Here is a 27,327-nt window from a genome sequence, read left to right on the forward strand (position 1 = left end):
TTATTATAAAATTTTAATATTTAATATAGTCTATATTTATTCTAATATAAAAACATAAATAGTTTTATTTTTATATAAATATATAAAAGTATATAAAATATATATAAAAATAGAAATAGATATAAAAATAAATATATAAATGGTAAAAAAAAATTATATCAAATTCCCAGAAAGTCAGCAGAAAGAATCCTGCCAACATCCAAGAATGCAAAAAACAGGACTGAAAGGATCTTGGTGTAAGTGCAAAGCCAAATCCATTTTTTAAAACTGCTATCTCATGAAAAATCTACAGATCTGAGGAAACTCTTGAGAAAAAACCAGATCATTTTTGGGTCATTCATCACCACAACAATTAATCCAACAGCAGATTTTTTCCCTTACATGCACTCCAGATGCCAAGAACAACAAAACCATATTTCATCTGGAAGCAACAGCAATTGTTCTTTTCTTGTAAGTGCATTAAATTTAATCGTGATCCTGGAAAGGCAAGAATAATGTTCTTCCCCTGGTTTATTAGAGAGGTTGTAATTCGGCAGGATTTGAAATGAGGAAAAAGCAAAAAAAAAAACAATCACAAAGCCTCAAAATTGCTTTGGTAAATAATTTCTAGTGGTTCTGAAAAAAAAAAAAATAAAAGAAAATATCAGAAGACACCGAGAGCAACAAAAACTAAAACACATTTTCCTGCTTCTGGAAGGTCTGAAAAATGAGCAAAGCTCCTTCCTGTGCTCCTTCCCCACCTGAAAAACAGCACCTTGCAGTGTTTGGAAATATCCCAGCAGGTTCCTATCAGCACTTCCATTCCCAACAAGGCAGAAGAGCAGAACTCAGCCACCAGCCCCTCTTTTGCCAACTTGATTTTGTTTTCCAGATGCTGAATTTTGCTCAGCAGAGCATTTCCATGTGCTCGGAGCCACTGCTCTGGCAGCCTTCAAAGCTTCCTGGTGCTTGTAGCTTTCTCCAGAACATTAAATATTTCCAGCTGCCTTTTTTTTCCATCTAAAAATTAAAAATTCATGAAGATCCTCACATGCTTTACAACCTAAATTCACCTATGATTCAATCTGTAGGAAAAAAAAAAAGGATTTATCCAAATTGCAGCTTGGATAAACTGGATAAACTCCTCAGAGCAAGAGGAGAGATGAGTTTGCACAAATGCCCAGGGAGAAGCAAGGTGGAGATTGAGCAGGGGAACCCTGGCACTGTCAGGATGGCTGGGAGTATTTATTTATATTTATTTAGAATATTTCTATTTATTTTAGAAGATTTATTTATATTTATTTAGAATATTCATATTTATTCAGAAGATTTATATATATTTATTGAGACTATTCATATTTATTGAGAATATTTATATTTATTTAGAACATTTATATTTATTTAGAATATTTTTTGTTTGATCATCTCTCTAACCCTCTTCTCTCTCACGTGCTCATGGAGCAGCTGTGTGGGAGCTGCAGGGTCAAATTTAGGTAGCAAAATTCCCACTAAATTCAAGTGTGTCCATACAAATAACCCAGAAACACGCCCAGCCCCTCAGGGTCTCCTCACAAACTGAGCTCAGAATTTCCTGCCAGGCACACAGAGGGAACTGGGCCTCAAATTCAACTTTCAAACCCCACGTTTGGGCACTCAGGTTCCTCCTGAGCTCAAATCCACCCTTCAAACCCCACATTTTGGACACTCAGGTCCCTTCTGAGCTCAAACCCCACATTTGGGCACTCAGGTTCCTCCTGAGCTCAAATCCACCCTTCAAACCCCACATTAGGGCACTCAGGTTCTTTCTGAGGTCAAACCCCACATTTTGTCACTGAGGTTCCTCCTGAGCTCAAATTCACCCTTCAAATCCCACATTTTGGGCACTCAGGTCCCTTCTAAGCTCAAATTCACCTTTCAAACCCCACATTTGAGCACTCAGGTTCCTTTTGACCTCAAACCCTACATTTTTGGCACTCAGGTCCCTTCTGAGCTCAAACCCCACATTTTTGCACTCAGGTTCCTCTTTAGCTCAAACCCCCCTTTCAAGCCCCACATTTGGAAACTCAGGTTCCTCCTGAGCTCAAATCCACCCTTCCAATCCCACATTTTGGGCACTCAGGTCCCTTCTGAGCTCAAACCCACTTTTCAAACCCCAAATTTTTGGCACTCAGGTTCCTTCTGTGCTCAAACCCCACATTTGGGCACTCAGGTCCCTTCTAAGCTCACACTCACCTTTCAAACCCCACATTTTGGGCACTCAGGTTCCTCCTGAGCTCAAATTCACCTTTCAAACCCCACATTTGAGCACTCAGGTTCCTTTTGACCTCAAACCCCACATTTTTGCACTCAGGTTCCTCTTTAGCTCAAACCCCCCTTTCAAACCTCACATTTTGGCCCTGAGGTTCCTTCTGAGCTCAACCTCCCTTTCAAACCCCACATTTTTGGCACTCAGGTCCCGTTTGAGCTCGTGGCTCAGGGCAGAGTGGCTGGGCCACCCCCCAGCCATGGGTGGGGTGCTGGGGAAATCCCAGCAGATGGAAATGTGGTAAGTGCAGATGCTCATCTTCAGCTGCTTTTATTTTTTTGTTTTTTTTTTTTGTTTTTTTTTTTTTTTTTTTGGGTCTCTCTCCTCCCCCATCTAAATGTTGACCAGACTGGGGGCTTGAACAGTGTAAAGATTTCTTTTTGATTAGTTTATTCCACTGCATGTGAAGAACAAACTAATCCCACTTTTACCACATTTTTATTGAACAAACAAATAAATAAATAAATGAGTCACTCAAAACCTTTGTTTTCTGCTCTTTTTCACACCCAGTCCCCTCAAGGACCTGGATGTGCTGTGAGGCTCCTTTCACCCTCTGTCTGCCCCTTGATAATCACAAGGATTATTTCCAACACATCTTTTACCAGGTGAAAACCAGAGCATCCCAGAAACTGTCTTAAGCTCCCAGCTGGAAGCAAACATTGATTTTTGGGATCACAGATTGCTCAAGATGATCCTTGGGTGAAGAAAACTTCACTGGTACTAAGGAAAGCAGAGCAAACACTCTTCAGGCACACCTGCTCCTTGTCATTCCTTTATTTGTGGCTGTTTTCTCAATTTTTAGGATGAGGAAGAGCATCCTGAGTGTTTAGAGGGCCATGGATCAAAGAATCCCTCCTTGTACAACTTCCAGTTTTTGCATTGTCAGGGCAGGTTCTGCAGAAATAATCCCAGGGATTATTTCCAAAAAGTGAAACCCACAGCATCCTAAAACCTCTCTTAAACTCTCAGCTGGAAGCACACATTGATTTTTTGGGATCACAGATTGCTCAGGATTCTCCTTGGGTGGAGAAAACCTCACTGGTGGTAATGAAGGCAGAGCAAACACGGGACACACTTCAAGCACCACCTGCTCCCTGTCATTCCTTTATTTGTGGCTGCTTTCTCAATTTTTAGGATGAAGAAAAGCATCCTGAGTGTTTAGAGGGCCATGGATCAAAGAATCCATCCTTGTACAGAATTCAGTTTTTGTATTGTCAGGGCAGGTTCTGCAGGGAGCCAAAAGTGACTTTTGAGAATAATTTGGCACAGAGCAGATGAATCTGTAGGATTCCTGCCCCCCTCACTGCTTAGAAACAATGAGTGTCCTAAAACCCTCAAAATCTGAGAAGAATGAGGGTTTTTTTGCAAGGTTTTCAACTTGTCCTCCCTTATGAGAAATTAATTTTGAGGGAAGTATGCACACTTGAAAACTGATGCTTAAATTGCAGTAATGGAGTGGTTCTCCATCAGCCTCCAGAAATGCACTGGTAATGTAGAAAAATGGATATAAATATCAAAGAGACAATGAATGAAGAGCTCTGCTGACACACACACACAAATCTTGCTGTTCACATAATAAAACAACTAAAATTTGGTGCCTCTTCTTCCATGATCAAAGAGTCAAAACTTTGGGGTCAAACCTTCCAGAGGATCCTTGTGATCCTGGCTGACCCTCATTTCTACAGCTCTGAAGATCCAAACCTTTTCTATTCAGGCACTTAAATGCAAATTTTACCAAAATCTAAGTGCATTTAGGCACTTAATTTCAAATTTACCAAAACCTAAGTGCATTTAGGCACTTAAATACAAATTTTACCAAAATCTAAGTGCATTTAGGCACTTAAATGCAAATTTACCAAAATCTAAGAGCATTTAGGCACTTAAATGCAGATTTACCAAAATGTAAGAGCATTTAGGCACTTAAATACACATTTTACCAAATCTAAGTGCATTTAGGCACTTTAATGCAAATTTACCAAAATCTAAGTGCATTTAGGCATTTAAAGGCAAATTTACCAAAATCTAAGAGCATTTAGGCACTTTAATGCAGATTTACCAAAATCTAAGTGCATTTAGGCACTTAAACGCAAATTTACCAAAATCTGAGAGCATTTAGGCACTTTAATGCAGATTTACCAAAATCTAAGTGCATTTAGGCGCTTAAATGCAAATTTTACCAAAATCTAAGTGCATTTAGGCACTTAATTTCAAATTTACCAGAATTTCTGTGCACAGGCAAAGGAAAAAGAGCTTTTTTTTTGTGTGAGCAATCTGCCAGTTTTTGTCTGAAGACTCTGTTTTGCAACATCAGAGGAAATTCACTCTCATTGATAAGCTGTCAGCTGGTAAACCAGCTCACCACCAAAAAACTCCAAGAGTGAGAGGGAAATCCCCAGGGTAAAGCAGAGCTGAAGCAAATGCCAATTATGAAGGAGCCTCCTCAGGCCTGCAGCCAATCAGCTCAGCAGAACACTGGAAAGGAAACTTGAATTTAAAAATACATGATCTGGTTTGCAACACTCACTCAAGCCAAGGGGCAACCACATTTTATTTAGAAGTGCACACAAATCTATTGAAATAGAAGCAGAGGGTATTTTTCTCAAGGCTAGGCAAGATTTTAGCCCCCATAACTCCCTCAAGTCACAGTTCCTACCTGTCAGCACAATTTTAGTAGCAGTTCTTAGGAAAAACACTGGAAAAAAAAAGGGTTTAAGTGGAATTTAGGTACCAAAGCTGGCTCTGCTTGTTTGGGGACTTGCCTCTGCAGAAATACTCTGGGAGAGGAAAGGGAAAAGCAGGAACCTGACAACTGCAACATTTCTCAGGCAAATTTCAGTGATAAACTGAATTTTTTGTGCTTTGTAGGACTATATAAACTACAGCAATGTCAGTGACCAAAATGCCTCTAAAAAACCAGCTCCACCCTGGTTTTTATCTCCTATCAGCCACAATTTAGGTGCCCAAGCTGGCTGTGCTTAGTTGGGGATTTTCCTCCGCAGAAATACTCTGGGAGAGGAAAGGGAATAGGAGGTACCTGACAACTGCAACATTTCTCAGGCAAATTTCAGTGATAAACTGAATTTTTTGTGCTTTGTGGGACTATATAAACTACAGCAATGTCAATGACCAAAATGTCTCCAAAAAACCCAGATCCACCCTAGTTTTTATCTCCTATCAGCCACAATTTAGGTACCAAAGCTGGCTCTGCTTGTTTGGGGACTTGCCTCTGCAGAAATACTCTGGGAGAGGAAAGGGAAAAGCAGGAACCTGACAACTGCAACATTTCTCAGGCAAATTTCAGTGATAAACTGAATTTTTTGTGCCTTGTGGGTTTATATAAACTACAGCAAGGTCAGTGACCAAAATGTCTCCAAATGTCTCCAAAAAAACCAGATCCACCCTGGTTTTTACCTGCTATCAGTCACAATTTAGGTACCTAAGTTGGCTGTGCTTGTTTGGGGATTTGCCTCTGACAGTGAACCTGCAGAAATTCTCTGGGAGAGGAAAGGGAAAAGCAGGAACCTGACAACTGCAACATTTCTCAGGCAAATTTCAGTGATAAACTGAATTTTTTGTGCCTTGTGGGATTATATAAACCACAGCAATGTCAGTGACCAAAATGCCTCTAAAAAAAACCAGCTCCACCCTGGTTTTTACCTGCTATCAGCCACAATTTAGGTACCAAAGCTGGCTGTGCTTGTTTGGGGATTTGTCTCTGCAGAAATTCTCTGGGAGAGGAAAGGGAAAAGGAGGAACCTGACAACTGCAACATTTCTCAGGCAAACTTCAGTGATAAACTGAATTTTTTGTGCCTTGTGGGACTATATAAAGGACAGCAATGTCAGTGACCAAAATGCCTCTAAAAAACCAGCTCCACCCTGGTTTTTATCTGCTATCAGTCACTGCTTGAGGTATCTCAGAATTTTGCCTTTCAGATGAGGGAATGGAATCACAACATGTGCAGTCCACAAGGCCTTCCTAGTGGCAAGCCATGACATGAAGAATTCCTCCTCTAGAGGAAAATAAATGACATTTTATCCTGTGTATTCCATAAACCCAATGATCCTCTCAGAGGCTCTGCCTTTTCCATCAGGCTGTAACAAGACTGGAAAAATGAGATGTTCTGAGCCTAAGGACAGGCTCTCTTCAATTGTTCTGTTTCCTGTTAACAGGCTCCATGAAGACAAATTTAAAATTACCAGAAAACAGCTGAGCATGGACATTAAATATTGTCAGACACATTTACTCTGATCCATGCTGCAAATGTTCAGCAGTGACTGGATTATCAACTTAGAACCAAGAAAATAAAATAAATATTGAAAGCATTTTCCTCTGAGAGGCAGAATAATGTTCCTGTTGTAAGGTGGGTGGGCTTGCTGTCCTGATAAATACTGGGAAAATAAATAATTAAACCAAACTAAAATAGTTTAAAATTACAGGATTAAAGCAGGCAGGTACTGGCTAAAGTGACCAAGCTGGATTTGAGCAATTTTCAGGCATTTGAGCAATTTTCCAAGTTCTAGGAAGTACTCTGTGGATTGTTGTGCACAACATTTAAAAGAAATAAATAAACAAACAAATAAAATTAGACTTTTAGTTTGTATTCCTCTTTTTCCCAGAGCCATGTGAAACAGAAGTGCTGTAGTGCAGTCTTCATTAGGAATACTGCAAACTAAGCCAGAAAAGTTTCCTCATTCAAGCAAAAATAAATTACACAGCCCTCAAATGAACAGAAACCAAAGTAAAAGAAGGTAAATAAATATTTCTGTGTGAAGTTGAAATTTTAATTTTGTTTTCTACTGAACTTTTCAACTGTGCCTGAGGTAACCCAGCTGAATTGCTAAAGCCCAGCAGAACAGCTCAGTCCTGTGCCACAGCTTCCCTGGAGGAGCAGGTTGGCCCAGCTCAGGTAGAATTTGCTTAAAAATTCACCTTCTGTGCTGTCACCCTGCAAGGGACTGGAAGTTCCAGTGTCACTTAATGGCACTGTCCAGCCAGGGTGTCACCATTCCCATAAAGCACTGGAGTCATCTCAGCTCATTATTCAGGGTTTCAAGAACATGAAGTTCTCAGAACATTAGGAAAATATTAAAAAAATAAATTTGTACATCTGTCTTGCAAGGGAAGCTGTGGAATTATTGGTCCTCTGGAAGTTTGGTCAAGCTGTTTTACAAAATCTCAGATTTTTCTACATATTCTGATGTTGTAGTGCTGACACTGTCCCCCCTCCAATTTCTGAAATTCAAAACTTCTGCTGATGGAAAGGAACTGAGAGTTCAGAAGGACAATTTTGAGATTTTTGGGGTATAATCCTAGAGCTAAATGGAAATTCACACAAAAATCTCATGGATATAATCTGTATGTGTAATGTATGGGTTATTTTTTAAAACTGCTTTATCCTACCTTCATGTCCTTGACAGAGAAAGGAAAAATTATCTTTTCCTTTCTAAAATATTATCAGTAACACACCCCACTTACACAACCTGCTCTTGGAGCAAATGAAAATAAATCTCCACGAAGCAGAGACACAAATTTCCAAAAAAACACCAAAAAAATTCACAGTGAGAGCTGAGGGCTGCAATTTTTCATCTCAGAACTGCGCAGAACACCTCTGTCCTTTCCACCCCACAACCTGCAGCAGCACCAGAGCACGAAGTTCTCAGACAGCACTGATGGCCTGAGTACAAAAAGCAGCTCTGAAGTCCAAGATTTCCTCCCTCTCTAATGAAAAGAATTCACCAGCAGCCTTTCAGCTGAGCTGTACCTGTTTTTCTGGGTCACTCCTGCTCACATATGCACAGCTCAGGCAGCTTTCATTGGGAAGCACATGCAAATGCATAAAATTAAAATGAAATTTCACACAACACTTGCAAAATGAATTGCTGCTGCTGCCTTTCACTTTGTGCCCTGCTGGTTCCAGCTGGCAGCTCCCAGGGAACAGGGGAAGTCGTGGATCTCCATCCTTGGGAGACACTCAGAGCTGGGCTGGGCAAAGTCCTGAGCTCCAAATCCTGGATGTGGCTGGAGCAGGACAGGCCCTGTGGTCCCTGGGCACAGAACTCCCCCAGAAACCATCCCAAAAGCAAAGCTGGCTCAGGATTTCCTGAAATAAATAAATAAAATTATTCCCACCTGTTGCTCCTCCTCCTGACGAATCCTCTCCTCTTCTTTCCTCCTCTCCTCCTCTCTTTTGGACTCGAGTTTTCTCCTTTCTTCTCTCTCTGCTTCTTCAGCCTGAAATAAACATGATGCAAGCCAAACCTTACTCATTTTGAATCTACATTTTAAACTTTCACATGATGATACCATGATCATACACATTTTAGTTAGATCCATGCTGCAAATGTTCAGCAGTGACTGGATTATCAACTTAGAACCAAGAAAAAAAATTAAATATTGAAAGCATTTTTCTCTGAGAGGCAGAATAATGTTCCTGTTGTAAGGTGGGTGGGCTTGCTGTCCTGATAAATACTGGGAAAACAAATAATTAAACCAAACTAAAATAGTTTAAAATTACAGGATTAAAGCAGGCAGGTACTGGCTAAAGTGTCCAAGCTGGATTTGAGCAATTTTCAGGCATTTGAGCAATTTTCCAAGTTCTAGGAAGTACTCTGTGGATTGTTGTGCACAACATTTAAAATAAATAAATAAACAAACACATAAAATTAGACTTTTAATTTGTATTCCTCTTTTTCCCTGAATCATGTGAAATAGAAGTGCTGTAGTGCAGTCTTTATTAGGAATACTGCAAACTAAGCCAGAAACTAGTAAGAGTTTCCTCATTCAAGCAAAAATAAATTACACAGCCCTCAAGTGAACAGAAATCAAAGTAAAAGAAGGTAAATAAATATTTCAAGAAAGAGGGGGTTTCTTCCCACCTTTTAGATGCAGAAAGAAACATCAAAAATAATAAAAAGAATAATAAAAAGCCACTATCATTTCACTTCCCCTTCCTTCAGCACACTCAACATTGTGGTAAATTTAGAAATTACTCTTCTCACTTATCTAATTTATTTTTGAATGTGTTTATGAGCTAAATACAACAGTGATGTTGAGCAATTTTGTATCATGGAATTCCAGTTCTCCTCACTTGAAGTTTAGTTAGGAAGGACCTTAAAGAAGGAAGGGAAAAAAAAGGATTTGGAACACACAATGTAAAAAAAGTGCATTTAAATGTATAATTTACCTGAGCAGAATCTCTTACTGAAAAAGCTGCAATGGTCTCTTGAAATAATTTTATTTTTGTTAAGACAAAGAAATTGTTGCAAAATGAGGGAAAAATAAAGACAGTGTTGTCTTACTGTGTTTAGATTTTTTAAAGATTTTTTTTCAGGCTCCTCAGGGTATGAAAATATATTAATACAATAAAATATAAATGTTGTATTATTACATTATTTTATTAATATAATGAAATATAATTATTGAAAATATGTTAATAAAATAAAAATATTAATATATTAATATTTTATTTGAAAATATATTAAAAGGACAAGCAGAAAATATTCCAGTGGAGGATTTGGCCTTGAGAGTTTCAGAGAAAAAGCCCCATCCAAGGAATTTATCTGTCTACATGGGAAAATAAAAATCAGCATGTTTTAAAATGAAACAGGAGATTCCTTGCTCCACCAACTGATGTTCATCCAACTTCATTTAACTTTGTTCACATTTTCCACCAAAAAAAAAGGGAAAAATTAAATTTAATGAGTATGGAAAGTAATAAAATGATGAAAGCACTCAGTGAGAAAAGGTTCATAATGGAAGTATATATATAACCAGTAATTAAGTTTATTACCAACTGCTTCATCTAATAAACTGGATTTAAACCTCAGGTGACATTAAAATTCCCAACTTGGGATTTCACAAGCTTTAAAAATGTTCATACAGAACAATACAGAGTTTGAAAAAAATTTATATATAAAAAAATAGAACAATTCCAAGGAAAATGCACAAACTGCTGCCTTCAGAAGGCTGAAATGCCTCTTGCTTCCCTGGAATTAACACCACAAAGCTTTTTATCTCCCTCAGTCTAAAAAAATAATAAATATGACTAAACACAGACCAAACCAAAGCACATTTCTGCCCTCTGAGAGCGCCTGAAGCACTCCTCACACCTGCCCAGGGTGTTGCACCAGCTCCGTGGGGACTGGAATGTATTTTTTATTTTTAAGGGGAGACAGGGGTGGCATTAAGCTGGAAAGCAGTGAAAACACCCAAAAAAGAGCATTCAAGAGTTTAACTCCTCTCCTCCCCACGAGCCTGAATGGAAAGAAAATGAGACAAGAGTTTTCCACAGCCCTGTTGGGCCAGCAAAAGCTGAATTGACATTTTTAAGATAAAAGAAGCATTTAGTGATGATGGCACTGCTGTGGTTTTCCGTGTCATTCCCAGCTCTCTGCTGGAGACGTGGCAGGAAATCCTCACCTCTCTCTGTGCTCTCCTGGCTTGTTTCTCTTCTAATTTCCTCTGCTTCTTTGCTCCAATTTTCCCAGACAGCTGAAATTCTGGCACCTCCTCAGCATCCTCTTCCTCTGCAACGTCGCAGAAATGACAAATTTGAAATCAGCTGGCAAAAGTCTCTCAGAGAAAGTTCAGTGCTGCTTAGGAAAGGGGCAGGAGATGAAAAGGAGACACACACACACTTCAGACAAGAGTTTTTAGATGGAAAAAAGGGGAAAAAAAATCACAAGAGACTGCCAAAGCCACAGAGCAGAACAAGGCAAACACACACTCAAGTGAAGGCAGAAATAAAAATTTCCCTGATCCTTTGAAGGGAGGCTTTCCATAAATATTTCTTGCTTTCCAAATTAAAAAAGATTTTTCTCTGATACAGGAATTGTACCAAAATTCCCTTGATCCTTTGAAAGGGAGGCTTTTCATAAATATTTCTTGCTTTCCACAATTAAAAAGAGAGATTTTTCTCTGATACAGAAATTGTGCTAATGGTTGTCATTGTTTACCTGCTCAACACTGGCCTGCAGAGACTTCCCAGTTATCCCCAGGCTTTGCACAACAGATATTCACTGAAAAAATGGGATTCAGAGGCACCCCACTCATACACTGGTTCTGACAGAAAAAACCTTTTAGGGATGAGGGGAAAAAATGTCCTTGAAATGCAAATCTTGGGTCTGCCTGCAAGAAAATGACATGTAAATATTTGCCCGTTGTATGACAAATGGTTGTTTACAGAGGTGATTCTGAAATGGTGAAATATGAAAGGGTTTTATGCTCAAAGGGTGTGCAAATGAGGATTTCTGCTCTCTCAAAGGCTGAGGAAGAAGTTTTAAATGCAGCCATTTCCTCCCTGCTCAAAGCTGAGGAATATTTTGGCCACTTTTATTTGCTGCTCTAAATCAGTGCTGGGGACTGAGCTCAACACTCCCAGAGAAATCCTCAGCTTACTGCAGGCTCAAAATGAAAACTCTCACATATATCTTATTTTTGGGTAAAATAATTGGTGCTTTGAGCATCCCCAGTGCTGCTCTGCTGGATGCTGAGTTCAGATCCAAACTGGAGGAGATTTGTGCCAGGATGTTTTCTGTTTTCTCTCCAGAGCACCTGGTCCCTTTTTTGGGAACCCAAAAAGCTGCTGTGAAAGGATTTGGATGAATGACACTCCCACTTCTTTTTTATGAAGAATTAGGTTGGAAACATTCATGTTTTACTAATTCCAAGACACAGAATGGGGCTATAGTTAAGCTACCAAGACATCATGAGTGCTCGAGTTTGTGAAATGAAACATGAGAAAGAAAAGTTTGTGAGTGCAACATAAATGAAATTTTAAGTTCCTCTCTTCTTTTGCATGGCAAGGTTTGGGGATCAGAATCTCACATTTTTCTTTGGAAGTATTAATCACTAAAAGTTTTTAAAATTATAATAATTGGGCATTTTTAAAAGCTTTTTATTGCTTTGTGTGGTATCTGAGCTCAGCACACAAATCCTGCAGCTAAAAAAATCATGTATGAATGTTTTCTGCTGCTTTTTTGGGAAAAATAATATAAAAATAATGCTTCACCCCCACTGAGTGATGGATCTTGTGCATAAGTTCAAGAAGAAAGTGTTTGTGCTGAAATCTCTTAAATATCCCTCCTTAAATATCCCTTCCTGCACCAGGGATACTCAGACCTGCCACAGTTGCTTCTATAATTTGAATGATCCTTAAAATAACTTTATTTGTATTTTAAATACAGCATCGAGGGGAGCTCCAGTCACAATGGGTGAGCACACCCAGCACTAGCAGTTATTACTCCAAAATTAACAGCTCAGCTCTGGTAGAATTGTTTAGAAAATGACTTCCTGCAAACATCACAAGTATAAAACAGCATCTATGACACTCTTCTATGGTTAATAAGACTAAGGTTAAACTACCAAGACATCATGAGAAATAAATATATCTGAGAGCTGTGTGGGTGGCTCTCAAATAACAGCAATTTTCAGGAGATGGAATTAATATGAGCCTGGCTGCTGAGCTGGGCTTCAGGGAATTATTGGAGTCTGAGATGATCAAAAGGGTTCCCCCTTCCTGCACCAGGGATACTCAGACCTGACACAGTTGGTTCTGTAATTTAAATAACTTTATTTCTAGTTTGAATACAGCATCGAGGGGAGCTCCAGTCACAATGGGTGAGCACACCCAGCACTAGCAGTTATTACTCCAAAATTAACAGCTCAACTCTGGTAGAATTGTTTAGAAAATGACTTCCTGCAAACATCACAAGTATAAAACAGCATCTATGACACTCCTCTATGGTTAATAAGACTAAGGTTAAACTACCAAGACATCATGAGAAATAAATATATCTGAGAGCTGTGTGGGTGGCTCTCAAATAACAGCAATTTTCAGGAGATGGAATTAATATGAGCCTGGCTGCTGAGCTGGGCTTCAGGGAATTATTGGAGTCTGAGATGATCAAAAGGGTTCCCCCTTCCTGCACCAGGGATACTCAGATGCTTCTGTAATTTTAATGACGCTTAAAATAATTTTATTTCTATTTTAAATGCAGCATTGAGGGAAGCACTAGCAGTTATTACTCCAAAATTAACAGCTCAGCTCTGGTATTATTGCTAGAAAATGATTTCTTACAAACACCACAAGTATAAAACAGCATCTATGACACTGTTCTATGGTTAAACTACCAAGACATCATGAGAAATAAATGTACCTGAGAGCTGTGTGGGTGGCTCAAATACCAGCAGTTTTCAGGAGATGGAATTAATATGAGCCTGGGTGCTGAGCTGGGCTTCAGGGAATTATTGGAGTCTGAGAGGATCAAAAGGGTTCCCCCTTCCTGCACCAGGGATACTCAGACCTGACACAGTTGGTTCTATAATTTTAATGATGCTTAAAATAACTTTATTTCTGTTTTAAGTACAGCATTGAGGGGAGCACACCCAGCACTAGTTATTACTCCAAAATTAACAGCTCTGGTATTATAGTTTAGAAAATAATTTCTTGCAAACACCACAAATACAAAACACCATCTATGACAACTGTTGCACCTGAGGCTTCTCAGATTTCATCTATATTAAGATTAATTGAACCAGAAACCTAAGGAAGGCTTGCTTTAAAGCCATTTTTCCAGTCCTGGATCAAACACACCTTTGTTATTCCTTCATTTTGAAGCATCTGATGTGTCCCTTTAGGCACCACTTCCCCCAAGCTTCCTGCAGTGTGGAGTTCCACCCTCAAAAGGCAGAGATGGGGACGCAGCCACAGCCATGACTCAGCAGAGCTGCAAAGGTCACCAGGGCACCAAACCTGGCTGCAATTAAAAATTACTGAATAAACCTGAAGGTGCTGACAGCAACATAAACACACAGCCAGAGCTGTGACAACAAATTCGTTTGTTGCCACAGCTCCACCAAAAGCAGGGAGGGTGCTGCACACAGCCAGCAATTCTTAATTTCATTTAATCAAGCAGGGATTGATTCAGAAGCTTTTAACAATCATTTTTCACACACTTGTGGCTGTGACAGCACTGGGAGACTCTGTGGGGAGTGAGTCCAGAGAAATTTGGCCTCCATCTGTCCCTGAGCTTGGGAGGGATGCAGGAGGGTTCGTGAAAAGCAGTTTAGCACCCCCCAAGAGCTGGGCTTGGGCAGCCAGTGGGAAACCCCACACTCTGACAGAAAATTTCTTTTAATTTTAAGATTGAAAGAAAGCAGGTTTAAATGGAATATCGGGAATGCATTTTTCCTCTCTGAAATTTCCCAGAGCAGCTGTGGCTGTCCCAGGACCCCTGGCAGTGCCCAAGGCCAGGCTGGACAGGGCTTGGAGCCACCTGGGATCATGGAAGGTGTCCCTGCCATGGCAGGGGTGGCACTGGGTGAGCTTTAACATGAATCCAACCCAAACCTTTCTGTGATTTCAGCAGGGTCAGGAGTTCCCATGCAGAGGCAGAAAGCAGAACCAGTGTGACAAACTCTGCTTTACACAAATGTGGGGTTCTCTGCTGCCCAGCTGAGAGGTGGATTCAGGAAAATTTTGCTTTTCATTGATATTTTGAACATTCTGAGAGGCAGCACAACAGGGAAGTTATCACTCACACAGGTGTCTGAATTGCTGGAAATTTACAGATTTCTTTTTAAAAATGCTTCCCAGTACTTTTAGAAAATGTGCTGGAGTGCTGATGTTCTCTACCAGGACAGAAATTCAGCAGAATTCTGCAGTGTGTACGGAACAGACAAAACCTTCCAAAACAAACAATCAGCATTGCGTATTTCAGTTATCCCAGAATGGTTTGGATTGGAAAGGATCTTAAGGATCTTGTTCCAAAACCCCACTGCCACTCCCACCTTCCACAAGCCCCATCCAACCTGGTCTAGCTGTCCTTGTCTTGCTTCCTTTTAAATTTTGGGTGAAGCAAATGGATGCCCATCCATAAAAAGAAAAGAAAGTTATACAGGTGAAACTCCCAGAAAGTCCTTTGGGCACAGCTCCCTTATTTACTATTTATGCAGCACCTAACGAAAGGAGTAAGGGAAAGGTGAGGGGAGAAAGATGCCAGGCAAAAGCAGAAAATGTGATTAACAGCAGGTAATTAATTAATACCCAGCAGATGTGTGACAGCAGCCACTGGAAAGGTGTGGCCATTCCCCAGTAACACAACCCTGTGGTGGGATTAATTACAGCCTAATAACTACCCTTAATTTTTCTGTTTTTTTTAACTTTTAATTTAGAAACCGAAGGAGAAACCGGTTTATTAATCAGAAGCCACAACAGCAGGCAACATTAGGGCAGGAAAGTGCAGCAGACACAAAGAGCAGAGCTCTGGAGCAGAATGTGAAGTTTATTCTCAGTTAGAATTTGGCAGAAGTGAGAAACCACAAACCCCCCCTGCCCAGGCTGTGCCTGAGCAGGACCAGACACTCACTGGGGGCAAAACTGACTTTTGATTCACTGGTTGGGATATTAGTCAAAGTTCATCTGTACTAGAAAGGTTTTCCCACTGATTAAGCATTAAAATAATTTCAAGTAACCAATTAACACAGCTCCGTTTCACGAGAACAGCGTGGGACCACATCACTGCTTCTAAATTTACACATTTTCCAGAGCTTTCAGTGCTCAGAAAAAGTGCTTATTTTAAGAGATTTCAGCACAAACACTTTCTTCTTGAACTTATGCACAATATTCATCACTCAATGGGGATGGAGCATTATTTTTATATTATTTTCCCCAAAAAAGCAGCAGAAAACACTCATACACAATTTTTTTAGCTGCAGTATTTGAAAGCTAAGCTTAGATGCCACACAAAGCAATAAAAAGCATTTTAAAATGCCCGATTATTATAATTTTAAAAACTTAAAACCTTTTTTTTTGCTTTCTTTCCCAATAGTGATTAATATTTTCAAAGAGAAATGTGAGATTCTCATCTCCAAACCTTACCATGCAAAAGAAGAGAGTAACTTCTAATTTCATTTATGTTGCACTCACAAACTTTTCTTTCTCATGTTTTATTTCACAAACTCGAGCACTCAAACTGTCAAAAGCTTTTGGATTTATCATTACTGATGCTGTGGAAGTAAAAGAATTTAACCAAATGTTCACTGTGCTGGAGATTCCAACACTTGTGCTCAGCTGCAGAATGCTAAAAGCTCAGGAAAAAGTCATGCAGATGTTGAGATATTTAACTTTTGGGAGTTTTATGTTGCTGCCAGAGCCCACAGACTGGGTTCTCTACTATTATAGCTATTATTAAATAATAAACAATAAATATAAAAAATATTAAATAATAAAAGCAAAACCTGACAAAAGCAGATTACTTCTTCAAGGGAGTCCTTACTTTCTGTTTGTTAAAAATACAAACCAAAACAAAAATCCACACAAACCTCATTTTTTGGCAACACATTTTTCAACAAGCCCATAGACTGGGTTCTTTACTATTATTGCTATTATGAAATAATAAAATGTTAAACAATAAATATTAAAAAATTAACAATAAAAGTAACCTGACAAAAGCAGATTATTTCTTCGAGGGACTCCTTACTTTCTGTTTATTAAAAATACAAACCAAAACAAAAATCCACACAAAGCCTCATTTTTTGGCAACACATTTTTCAACAAGCCCATAGACTGGGTTCTCTACTATTGTTGCTATTATGAAATAATAAAATATTAAATAATAAATATTAAAAATATTAAATAATAAAAGCAACCTGACAAAAGCAGATTTTTTCTTTGAGGGAGTCCTTACATTCTGTTTGTTAAAAATCCAAACTAAAGCAAGAATCCATACAAACCTCATTTTTGGCAACACATTTTTCAACAAATCAGAGAGGTCATTTTGAAGATGTGAAAATGAAAGTTTTTCAAATTCAAACTCTTGAAAAACACATTGTGTTTTTTTCAAACACACAATGGAAATGGACTGGGCTGCTGAGGCTCTTCTAGCACATCCTTCCCTTTTCCTTCTTTTCCACCCATACCCCCAGCAGACCCAGAGGTCCCTGTTGTGTGGGACATTTTGGAAAGTAATGTTGGCATTTCTTACACTAGTCTGGTTCTTGCTCTGCCCATGATTTAGGGCATTTATAAATCACACCATGATTTAGGGCATTTATAAATCACACCATGATTCAGGGCATTTATAGTCACCAATTTCTCTCTCCCTCACACCAACAGCAGCAAAGTTTTGGCCTGACACACCCCTCCAAGTGACAGAAAACCCTCATTATTTTTAGCACAGCTGGATCAAGACAATCCAACTGTACCTGTCATTATTTCATCCTCATGAGTTTCTTGCCACTTGAGAGAAAATTATGGTTTTGATGGAAATATCAGGTGGATGGGTCACCTTCTGCTCCAAAATGCAGTGAGTGTAGATTTGAATATTGAAAATAATAATTTACTATCTCTATATTAAATTCTTTATTAAATGATTAAATTAAATTCCTTATTTCTGTATTAAATGATTCCTTATCCAAACTTACAAGTAAAATTGAGGCTAGAGAAAGGGCAATGAAGTTTTCAAGGTTTTGATCTTAGTGCCCAGGGTTTGGGGGTGTTTTCCCTCCCCCACTCCACTTTATCCCCTTCTCCCACTGCTCAGCTTGGCTTTTCTTGCCCTAAATGATTAATGCCTGAAATCCTCACCCATTTCTGCCTTGCAGCATTTTCATCCTGGCTGCAGCCAGCCCACAAAGCCACCTCAGTCTGGGTTCAGTTTAAATTAAGACACGCAGAGTTAATTAAGTCTGCTGGCTGGGCTCTCCACCTAACCACACAAATCCACAACTCTCCTTTTCCACAGGGAGAGAGAGGAGCAGGCACCCTGCTCCAATGTGCAGAGCACAGAGGTTTCCAGTTTTTAACAACACTCCCAGATTGCAGAGGGCTGCAGGAAAGGCAGGAGTGTTGTGGCTGGGATGAAATTGGGCAATTTGAGGCAATCAAAACCATTTTTCTAAAGCCAGCTTGAAAGGCCCTAGCTCAGGGGTCCCAGTCATTTTGAGAGTCGCTTTGTCACCAAGGAGAACAAAGTGAAAGATCTCCCAGCAATCTCTGGCCATCAGAGGGTACCTGGCTGGGGCTGTCCCTTGTCACAGCCCACAGGGACCCTGGCAATCAGGAACCCAGCACCTGCTGGCTTCTCCCTCTGGGAGAAAAGTCAAAATATTTGCTGCCTCACCATTGTCTGTCTGTGAAAATCTAGAACTGATTTAGTATCTACCCCAGCAAGCTGAACAATTACAACCTGAGACAAAACCAAGTGACAGAAAAGCCTCACTCTCACTATTTTTAGCACAGCTGGATCAAGAGAACCCAAGTATACCTGTCATTTTTCATCTTCATGAGTTTCTTGTCACTTGAGAGGAAATTATGTTTTTGATGGAAATATCAGGTGGATGGGTCACTTTCTGCTCCAAAATGCAGTGGATGTAGATCTGAATATTGAAAATAACAATTTACTATCTCTGTATTAAATGATTAAATGATTTCTTATTAAATAAATTCCTTATTCCTGTATTAAATGATTCCTTATCTTTATTCCTGTATTAAATGATTCCTTATTCATCTGGATAAGGAATCATTTAATACAGGAATAAGGAATTTACAAGTAAAAGAAACCATACAAGCAAAACTGAAGCTACAGAAAGGACAATGAATTTTTCAAGGTTTTGATCTCAGTGCCCAGGGTTTGGGGGTGTTTTTCCTCCCCCATTGCTCTGTGGGAGATTTGAGTGCTGGCACAAACCCAGCAGCTCAGCACAGGCAGCAGAAACCGTGGGCTACAACTTCACCCTCAAAGCTCCTTTCTCATTCTGGAATTGAAATCTGATTGTTAGATGGAAAACAGAAAACCCTCATGCTAACCACAACTCCAAAGTCTGCAAGTGCAGCTTGGGGGACATTTCCTAGAGTCAGCAGAACTGGCTCCCAACAGGCAGAAAATTCTGAGGTGGCAACAGATTTCTACCTTTGTGCACTTTGGGACTGTCACAGGGACACAGGGATGGTCAGGGCTGAGAAATCACTTGGTGAAGAAATCACTTCTTGGCAGAAGTCAGAGTGACACACAGAAGGATCAGGAAGCTTTGCCCAAAGTTCAGCACAAGCCCAGAGTGGAAATTCCACAGACGGAACAGAAATTTACCAGTAAAAATTGCAACAAATTCAAACAAAAGAAAAAAAAAATCTGCTTTGGTTGCAGATGTTCAGAAGTTTTCAAAGGCAAGAGTGGAGAAACCAGACTGGCTTGGGTTTGGTGTTTCTGTCTAAATTGCCAAATAATTTTGCTCTTCAGCCCTGGTGCTGCACTGGGTTCTCTCTCCAAGGAGTCAATGAATTCTTTAGCACAAAACCCTGCTGTGGAGAAAACTTGCTATTCCAGCTGGTTCAAATGCAAGCAGCATTTGGGAATTAGGGAAAACTGCAATTAGGGAAAACTGCTCTATACTGCAGTGACACAGAGAAAATGCAAAAAAAAAAGGGATAAATCCCAGAGTGATTCCACATGTCCACAGAGAAAGCTTTAAAAATTCAACACATCCTTTTGTAAGGGAAAAACCTTTACAAAAGACAGGTATCTTAATGCCTTACCTAAGACAAGCAGCTCAGGACCAGGCTGAAGGATTTGCAGCACAGAGGGTGGCAAATCCCAATTAATAATGGCCACTGGGCACCTCAGTGCTGGGGAATCAGGGACAGCTGCTTCTCCTCTGCCCAAATCCCTGCTCACCTCCAAAGGCTTTGCTGCTCCTGCGGTGCACCTGTGCTCAGCCACTTGGAGAAACCATCCCCAAAATATGAACAAAACCACCCACAGAAGCAAAAAAGCAAGAAGCTGGTTTAATTTGGGTAAGAAATTAGGGAAAACAAATAAAAGAAGGCATGTCATTTCAAAGGGAACTTCATGCAAAAGCAGCAGCACTTGCATCTGATTGATGTGCAGAAAGCTGCAAAAGAATTATTTATAAAGCCCAATGACACAGATTCTTCTATTGCTAAAGTGACAAAGTAAGATAAGATAAGATGAGCTAATTGCTTTGACAGCTTCACTGTCGGCCCTCAGCATTCAAACTTTTGATGTCTGGAGTTGAAAACTGAGTATTTTTAGATTCCATTTTCTTTCCAGGATGTTATCACACGAGAAGAAATAACCAAAGTTGAAAAGTTCACACCTGTCCAATCTCCATCTGTGAAACTGCTGAACATAATTAGCTGGAAAAGGACATTCACCTGCCAACGTGAGGCTTCCTCCAAACTGCAGGGCAAGAAAAGCTGAATAAAGTGCAAACAGACTCTAATGAAGGCATGACAGAGGTGTGTGCTCAGTGCTTTCACCTCCTGCACGCCACAAATCACCCTGATCTCCACTGCAAACTGCAGAACTTGGGCACAAAGCCTGAACACTTCACCCACGATCTGAAAGTAGAAAGAATCCAGGGGGTGAATCATGGTGATCTCATCTCTCCAGCAATAAAGAGAATCATGTGTCAAGCTTCACCAGAAAAGGGAATTATACTTACAGGAGGTAGAAAGATCTTATTTATCACCATATTTTTGTCTACAGCACAGAAATGTAGCTGTGAACTGTAAATGCAGCTCAGGATTTACACAACACATTGTCAACAACCTGCTGGCAAAATGCTGCAGGCTGTGGTGATCTCCAGGTGATCTCCTCTTGATCCTGAGCACCACCTGGATGGCTCCTTGGAGAGAGAACTCCATGCTTTGCAGAGACTCCATTGGGAATTAATGCTTCCCACCAATTTAAAAGGGATCAGTAATGCACTACAGCTTGTTGTTCAATGCAAGGTGTGGATTCTCTTTTCCCAAATTTACAGAATTCCCAGAATGACCAGGTTGGAAGAGACCTTCAAGATCAAGTCCAACCCAGCCCCAACACCTCAACTAAACCCTGGCACCCAGTGCCACATCCAGGGATGGAGACTCCACCACCTCCCCAGGCAGAAAATTCCAGAACTTTATCACTCTTTCTGTGAAAAACTTTTTCCTGATATCCAACCCTTGGTGCAGCTTGAGGCTGTGTCCCCTGGTTGTGTCAGTGCTGCTGGAGAAAGAGCCCAGCCCCAGCTGAGCACAGGCACCTTTCAGGAGCTGCAGAGAGTGGTAAGGTCACCTAAATTAAAGTAATTTAATTTTAATTCCCTGCATGGCTAAGAGATAAACTTCCAAAAAAGTTTTCAGGAAGGAAGTGAATAGTCTGGCACCACAAAAAGAGACCAACCCCACCTGACTGCAGCCACCTTTCAGGGAGTTGTAGAGAATGATAAACTAAGGTAATTTAAATTAAATTAACAAATTAATTAAGGTAATTTAATTTAATTCCCTGCATGGCTAAGCAGGAATACGAAAGTTTTTAGGAAGGACGTGAAGGGTCTGGCACCACAAATATCCTCCAGGTGAATCCTGCAGGATTCACCTCAGGAAGAGGCAGAGGTTTAATGTAAGGGGTATAGAGAGAAAAGAGATGAAGTAGGGAGAGAAGATATGTTGTTATTTTATTGTAAATTTTTTATACTTTCTCAGTGATTTCTCAGGGGTAGTTCCTCACAGCACTGACTCTTCTTCACAGCACAGTTAACAAACTCTAGTTCTCTTCTTAACCAGTAAACTCACTCTTTTATAACACTCATCTTTATTGGAGACAGCTGTGGCCTGCTAATGGCAGGCTTGTTCTTAATCTTTACAGAATCAAAGAATGATGAGGTTGGAAGAGACCTCTCAGATCATCCAGTCCAACCCATGCCCTCACACCTCACCCAGACTACAGCACCAAGTGCCATGGCCAGGCCTTTTTAAACACACCCAGAGATGGTGATCCCACCACCTTCCTGGGAAGAGCATCCCAGTACTTTATTATTCTTTTGGTGAAAAATTTGTTCCTAATATCCAACCTATACCTTCCTTGATGCAGCTTCAGACTGTGTCCTCTGGTTCTGAGGACAATTAATTCGTAATTGATACAACTCCAACTCCTCAAAAATAAAATTACTTTCTACACTACCTATATTTTTTTACATTTTATCCCCCAACACAGATCATGGTGAAACTGTAAATAACCCATCAGCAACTTCCTCCAGGAGGCAGCTGCACCCCTTGCCCAGCTTTAACACCTGCAGTGAAGCTTTGTTTCAATGCCTGCAAGATGAGCTTGTTATAGATAGATAATGAGATCATTGGCTCTCACAATTAAGGGATGACTATTGTGTGAACATTAAGAAAAGCTTTAGTGATGTACGGTGTTGGAGAATTTTGCTCAGAAATGGCTTATAGAGTTTTGTTCAGACATGCCATAATCATATACAGCTGATGGAAAAGTAAAAGGCAGCTGTGAGGAGCAAATTCTCAAAGCCTGTTTCTGTAAACAACAAAAGTTCTCAGGCACATTTATGTAAACAGCAGAAGTTCTCAGGTTGTTTTTTAATAACAAGTAAATATCTTGGATAAGTTGGGAAAGCAAAAGTGACAAACATGGAAGTTTTGAGAAGCATTCATATCAGGGTGAGAAAACAAATCTTGGTTTCAATAACAAACCACAGGTATTGAAAACAAAAGGAGGGGTTAATGTGTAATCTGCAGCCTATGATGAGCTCGGGTTTTGCAATACGTATGAGCTTAATTAACACGGTTATAAAATGTGCCTGGTGGATCAATAAATCGGAGTTCGATGCTGATCAAAGGATGGGTCGTCTCCCTTCACTTCTACAGTATGGTTATGTTATTGTGGTTTAGATGCCCTCTGTTCTCCCCACAGTTCCCTTTCCCCCTGTATTGATGCCATCACACACCCTGGGCTGTCCAGGACAGGTACAAAGAAGCTGCACAGGTGTCCCTGGCATGGGGCAGTGGGAATGGAAAAGCTTGGGGGTGCTGAGGGGGGTGAGGCAGGGCCAACACCTGACCCCCAATCCAGTGACAAGAAAGCAGTTTGCACTGATAAATGGCACAGAAGAGCTGAATGACAAACTTTGGGAGGGGCCAGGGCTGGCTGATGCAACCCCAGGGGTATAAAAGACTGAGCATCCACCCTGAAGGTGAACGGGTATCCATGAGGGGCACTTCCCAGCGCTGTGAATTTTTCCTTATGTACTCCTTTTGTTGTACTTTTGTTAATAAACCTTTTTAACTTTTCAAAGTGGGTGGTTGTCGCTGCCAAGCTGCAAGCACGGTTACCTTCCAGCCCCTGCTCTGCCTGCTGGGCCCTCCTCTGTGCCATCAGCCTGGTGCCCATGTTCCTGCGGCGCCGGGGCATCCCCTCTGCCCGCTGCTCCTCCTGGGCCCGCGGCCTGGCCCCTGCTGCTGCTGCTGCTGCCACATGCTGCTGCTGCTCACCCTCATCAGCTGCAAGGAAAAGAGAAAATATTCATGTTAAAGCTGACTCTCCCTTCTGCCTCTGTTTCTGAGTTAGCAAACAGCACGCACACAAAAGCGTGGTTTTCTTTCTTGTGAAAAATGGCGTTTTGCAAATAAGAAAGTGAGTATTATATGTGTTATGTTAGAAAGTTATGCTTTATTTATTATTTATTTATTTAGTTAACTTTATTATTTATTTTTAAAATAATAATAAAAAAATTAATTTTATTATTTTAAATAATAAATAATAAAAACTTTAAATAATAAAATTTTTAAAATAATTTTTAAAGTATTCATTTGCTTAATTAGTGTGTTAAATATAGCCTTAGGTTCTAACATAATGTTATAATAGAAACTATGCTATGTAAGATACTTTTTTTAAAGAGAGGACTCACACCAAGATAGCAGCCACAGGACACCTGAATCTTTTAGAGAAAAAGAATTTATTGCTCCATTATCAGAAGAAACAAACTCTTTGTTCTTATTGTCTCGTATTGTCCTAAATCCTAATTGTCCAAATTTTTTATTACTCTAATTATATTACTACTTTTATAACCATTTCATTACTATTAAACTTTAAAAATTCTAAAAGCATGCAAGTATGCATCATGTATGAGGTGTATGAATATGCAACAGGCTGTTGCTTTTAAGGGTTAATCCTCTGTTAATGTGGGCCCTTTTTTGGGATTATTTTGCATAGAAAGAGGTACCCAGACTGTCTGAAACTCTCTGTTTTTATTTTATTTTTATTATATCTCACATTATCCTAACCCTAAATGTCCAAATTTTTTTATTACTCTAATTGTATTACTATTTTTATAACTATTTTATTACTATTAAGAATTTAAAAATTTAAAAATAAGTGATTGGCGTTTTTCACATTTCTGAAGTATTTTGATTTTTTTATTTGAATTTATACTTGTGTAACGTAGATTCATCTGACCGAAACCTCAGAGGCTGAATGTTTCAGAGAGGAATATGTAAAGCATTCCACATGAAACAAACCCTGAAGAGCAAAAAGGGATGACAAATTACAGCTGAAATAAACACTTCATTCTGCCCTGCTGGTTTCAACTCCCCAAATCACAAACAAGACATGAAGGGCCACTGCAGCTCTCACTGCCATTTCTCTGCATATGCTGCAGTTACTAATTAAGATCTGGCAAATTAAGAATATCCTAATAAGAACAGCTGGGAGGATGGAACTGACCAGTGGGTTCCTTTCAGAAGTTTTCCATAGAAAACTCTCACATTTTTTTTTAGGCTTCCTGTTGCTTTTATCTATGGCAGTAATGCAAAGAAAAAACCCCAAAACCACATAATGGTAAAATGCCATCATCCTTGATACCTGCTTTGCATATTCTGTTGATAAGCCTAACTGATATTGTTACCTGCAAAGTAATAACTTTTAAGCTTTAATTCAAGCAAATATTCAAATGGTCTCATGGAAAACTGCAGAACAGCTCACTCACTCCAACTCAGGACACATTTATTTTGTGATCTGACAGATTATGGTGTGCAAGCTCTGTGCCGAGTCTCCAGCACCCCTGAGCCAAACAATGCCCTCCTAAAAAACTCCTATTAGCATATCTGCCATCAGAAAATGGGATTTGTTGTGAGTGAATCTATGCAGCACTAAAGGTGAGCCTGCAGCTCTCACTGCCATTTCTTTGCATATGCTGCAGTTACTAATTAAGATCTGGAAAATGAAGAATATCCTGACAGGAGCAGCAGGGAGGATGGAACTGACCAGTGGGTTCCTTTCAGAAGTTTTCCATAGAAAACTCTCACATTTTTTTTTAGGCTTCCTGTTGCTTTTATCTATGGCAATAATGCAAAGAAAAAACCCCAAAACCACATAATGGTAAAATGCCATCATCCTTGATACCTGCTTTGCATATTCTGTTGATAAGCCTAACTGATATTGTTACCTGCAAAGTAATAACTTTTAAGCTTTAATTCAAGCAAATATTCAAATGGTCTCATGGAAAACTGCAGAACAGCTCACTCACTCCAACTCAGGACACATTTATTTTGTGATCTGACAGATTATGGTGTGCAAGCTCTGTGCCAAGTCTCCAGCACCCCCAGAACCAAACAATGCCCCCCTAAAAAAACTCCTATTAGCATATCTGCCATCCGAAAATGGGATTTGTTGTGAGTGAATCTATGCAGCACCAAGGGTGTGCCTGCAGCTCACCTCAGCTATTTCAGCCCTCCAAGGGCTGATTTTGGGGCTGGTAAGGACAGGCTGCAGCCCCCAGCTCAGCAGGGCCACCTGGGGCAGGCTGTGGCCAGCAGAGATGTCACAGGGATGTCAGCAGGTCCCCACAGGCTATGACATTGGAACTGAGCGACTGCCCTGTCACACTGCTGTCACCCACTGCTGCCATCCACCTGTGCACACAGAACAGGGCTGGGAGAAATCACTGAGTTCAGAGATGCCAAAATGCTGTTCCAATTTGGAATTCTACAGGAAACCTTTCCCAGAAGAAGCAGAGCACATCACTTCTTGGACACTGATAAATGCCAAAAACACTCTGCAAAAAGCTTTTTATACAAATGAAGTATTTCACTTCCTAACTTCTTGAGATATGGTGCAATTCAAACCTCAGTACCCTTTCACCTGCAAGCTTCAGTAATTCCCAACATGGTGCAGACAGAACAGGGCTGGGAGAAATCACTGAGTGCAGAGATGCCAAAATGCTGCTCCAAGGCTTGGCCTGTCCTACTCACAGCTTATTTGGAATGCTACAGGAAACCTTTTCCTGAAGAAGCAGAGCACATCACTTCTTGGACACTGATAAATGCCAAAAAAAGCTTTTTATACAAATATTTCACTTCCTAACTTCTTGAGATATGGTGCAACTCAAACCTCAGCATCCTTTCACCTGCAAGCTTCAGTAATTCCCAAGATGGTCCTGCCCAGCAGCTCAGCTGTGCAGCTCCAGCACTCATTCACTCTGCTTTTGGTTCCTGTTGTCCTGTGAAACAGAGACTGCTTTGCATTTTATGAAAGAGGAATCTATTTATAAGCCATGTATTTATTTCAAACCAAAGAGCTCAACGCTCACAGAGAAAAACATGTGAACCAAGCTCTCAGCTTTTCTCCAGTGAACTCTCTACAGGAGACTCAGCAATTCCTCTCAAAGTGACCAGAGTGGAGTGGGCTCAGGATGCACCAAACCCCACCACACCTGACCCACAGCACAGCCAAACACACAGAGCAGCTGCTGGACAGTATTTGTCACATTAACAGAAGACACCAAGCCACTGTGGATTGTCATTTCGTAGGAAATTAAATGTTTTAATAAAGATTTTTTTCTTCTTTCCAGTTTTTAAAATATTTCTCCTGAGTGCAGATTCTTTTTCAGCAGCACACAGCTGGCTGAACATGAGGCAGTGGCACCTGGCTTGTGGCAGCAGGGCCAGGGCAGTGCCTGTCCCCTGTGCTGGCACTGCTGGGGCACCTCCAGTGCTGGGGGTGGTTTTTGAGCCCCTCACAACAGGACCTGGAGGGGCTGGAGAGAGTTCAGGGAAGGGAACAGAGCTGGGGAACGAGCTGGAGCACCAGGAGGGGCTGAGGGAGCTGGGAAGGGGCTCAGCCTGGAGAAAAGGAGGCTCAGGGGGACCTTGTGGCTCTGAGGGGACAGCGGGGGGGTCGGGCTCTGCGCCCAGGGACAGGGACAGGAGGAGAGGGAATGGCCTCAGGCTGGGCCAGGGGAGG

General features: G+C 40.4%; 1 protein-coding gene across 1 annotated transcript in view; it reads right to left on the reverse strand.

Moving 5' to 3' along the window:
• The window catches only part of DDRGK1 (DDRGK domain containing 1), a 48,965-nt gene that overhangs the window by 14,861 nt on the left and 6,777 nt on the right, over positions 1-27,327 (reverse strand). The window contains exons 2-4 of the mRNA XM_054293316.1: positions 23,421-23,588; positions 10,706-10,812; positions 8,417-8,518 (exon numbers count right to left, since the gene is read on the reverse strand). Coding sequence (XP_054149291.1) covers positions 8,417-8,518; positions 10,706-10,812; positions 23,421-23,588 — 377 coding nt within the window. The remainder of the gene's footprint in view (positions 1-8,416; positions 8,519-10,705; positions 10,813-23,420; positions 23,589-27,327) is intronic.

The sequence above is a fragment of the Melozone crissalis genome, unplaced genomic scaffold (assembly GCF_028551555.1).
Source record: "Melozone crissalis strain CALT ecotype California unplaced genomic scaffold, PUWL_Pcris_2 ptg000132l_1, whole genome shotgun sequence".
Classification (NCBI taxonomy): Eukaryota; Metazoa; Chordata; class Aves; order Passeriformes; family Passerellidae; genus Melozone; species Melozone crissalis.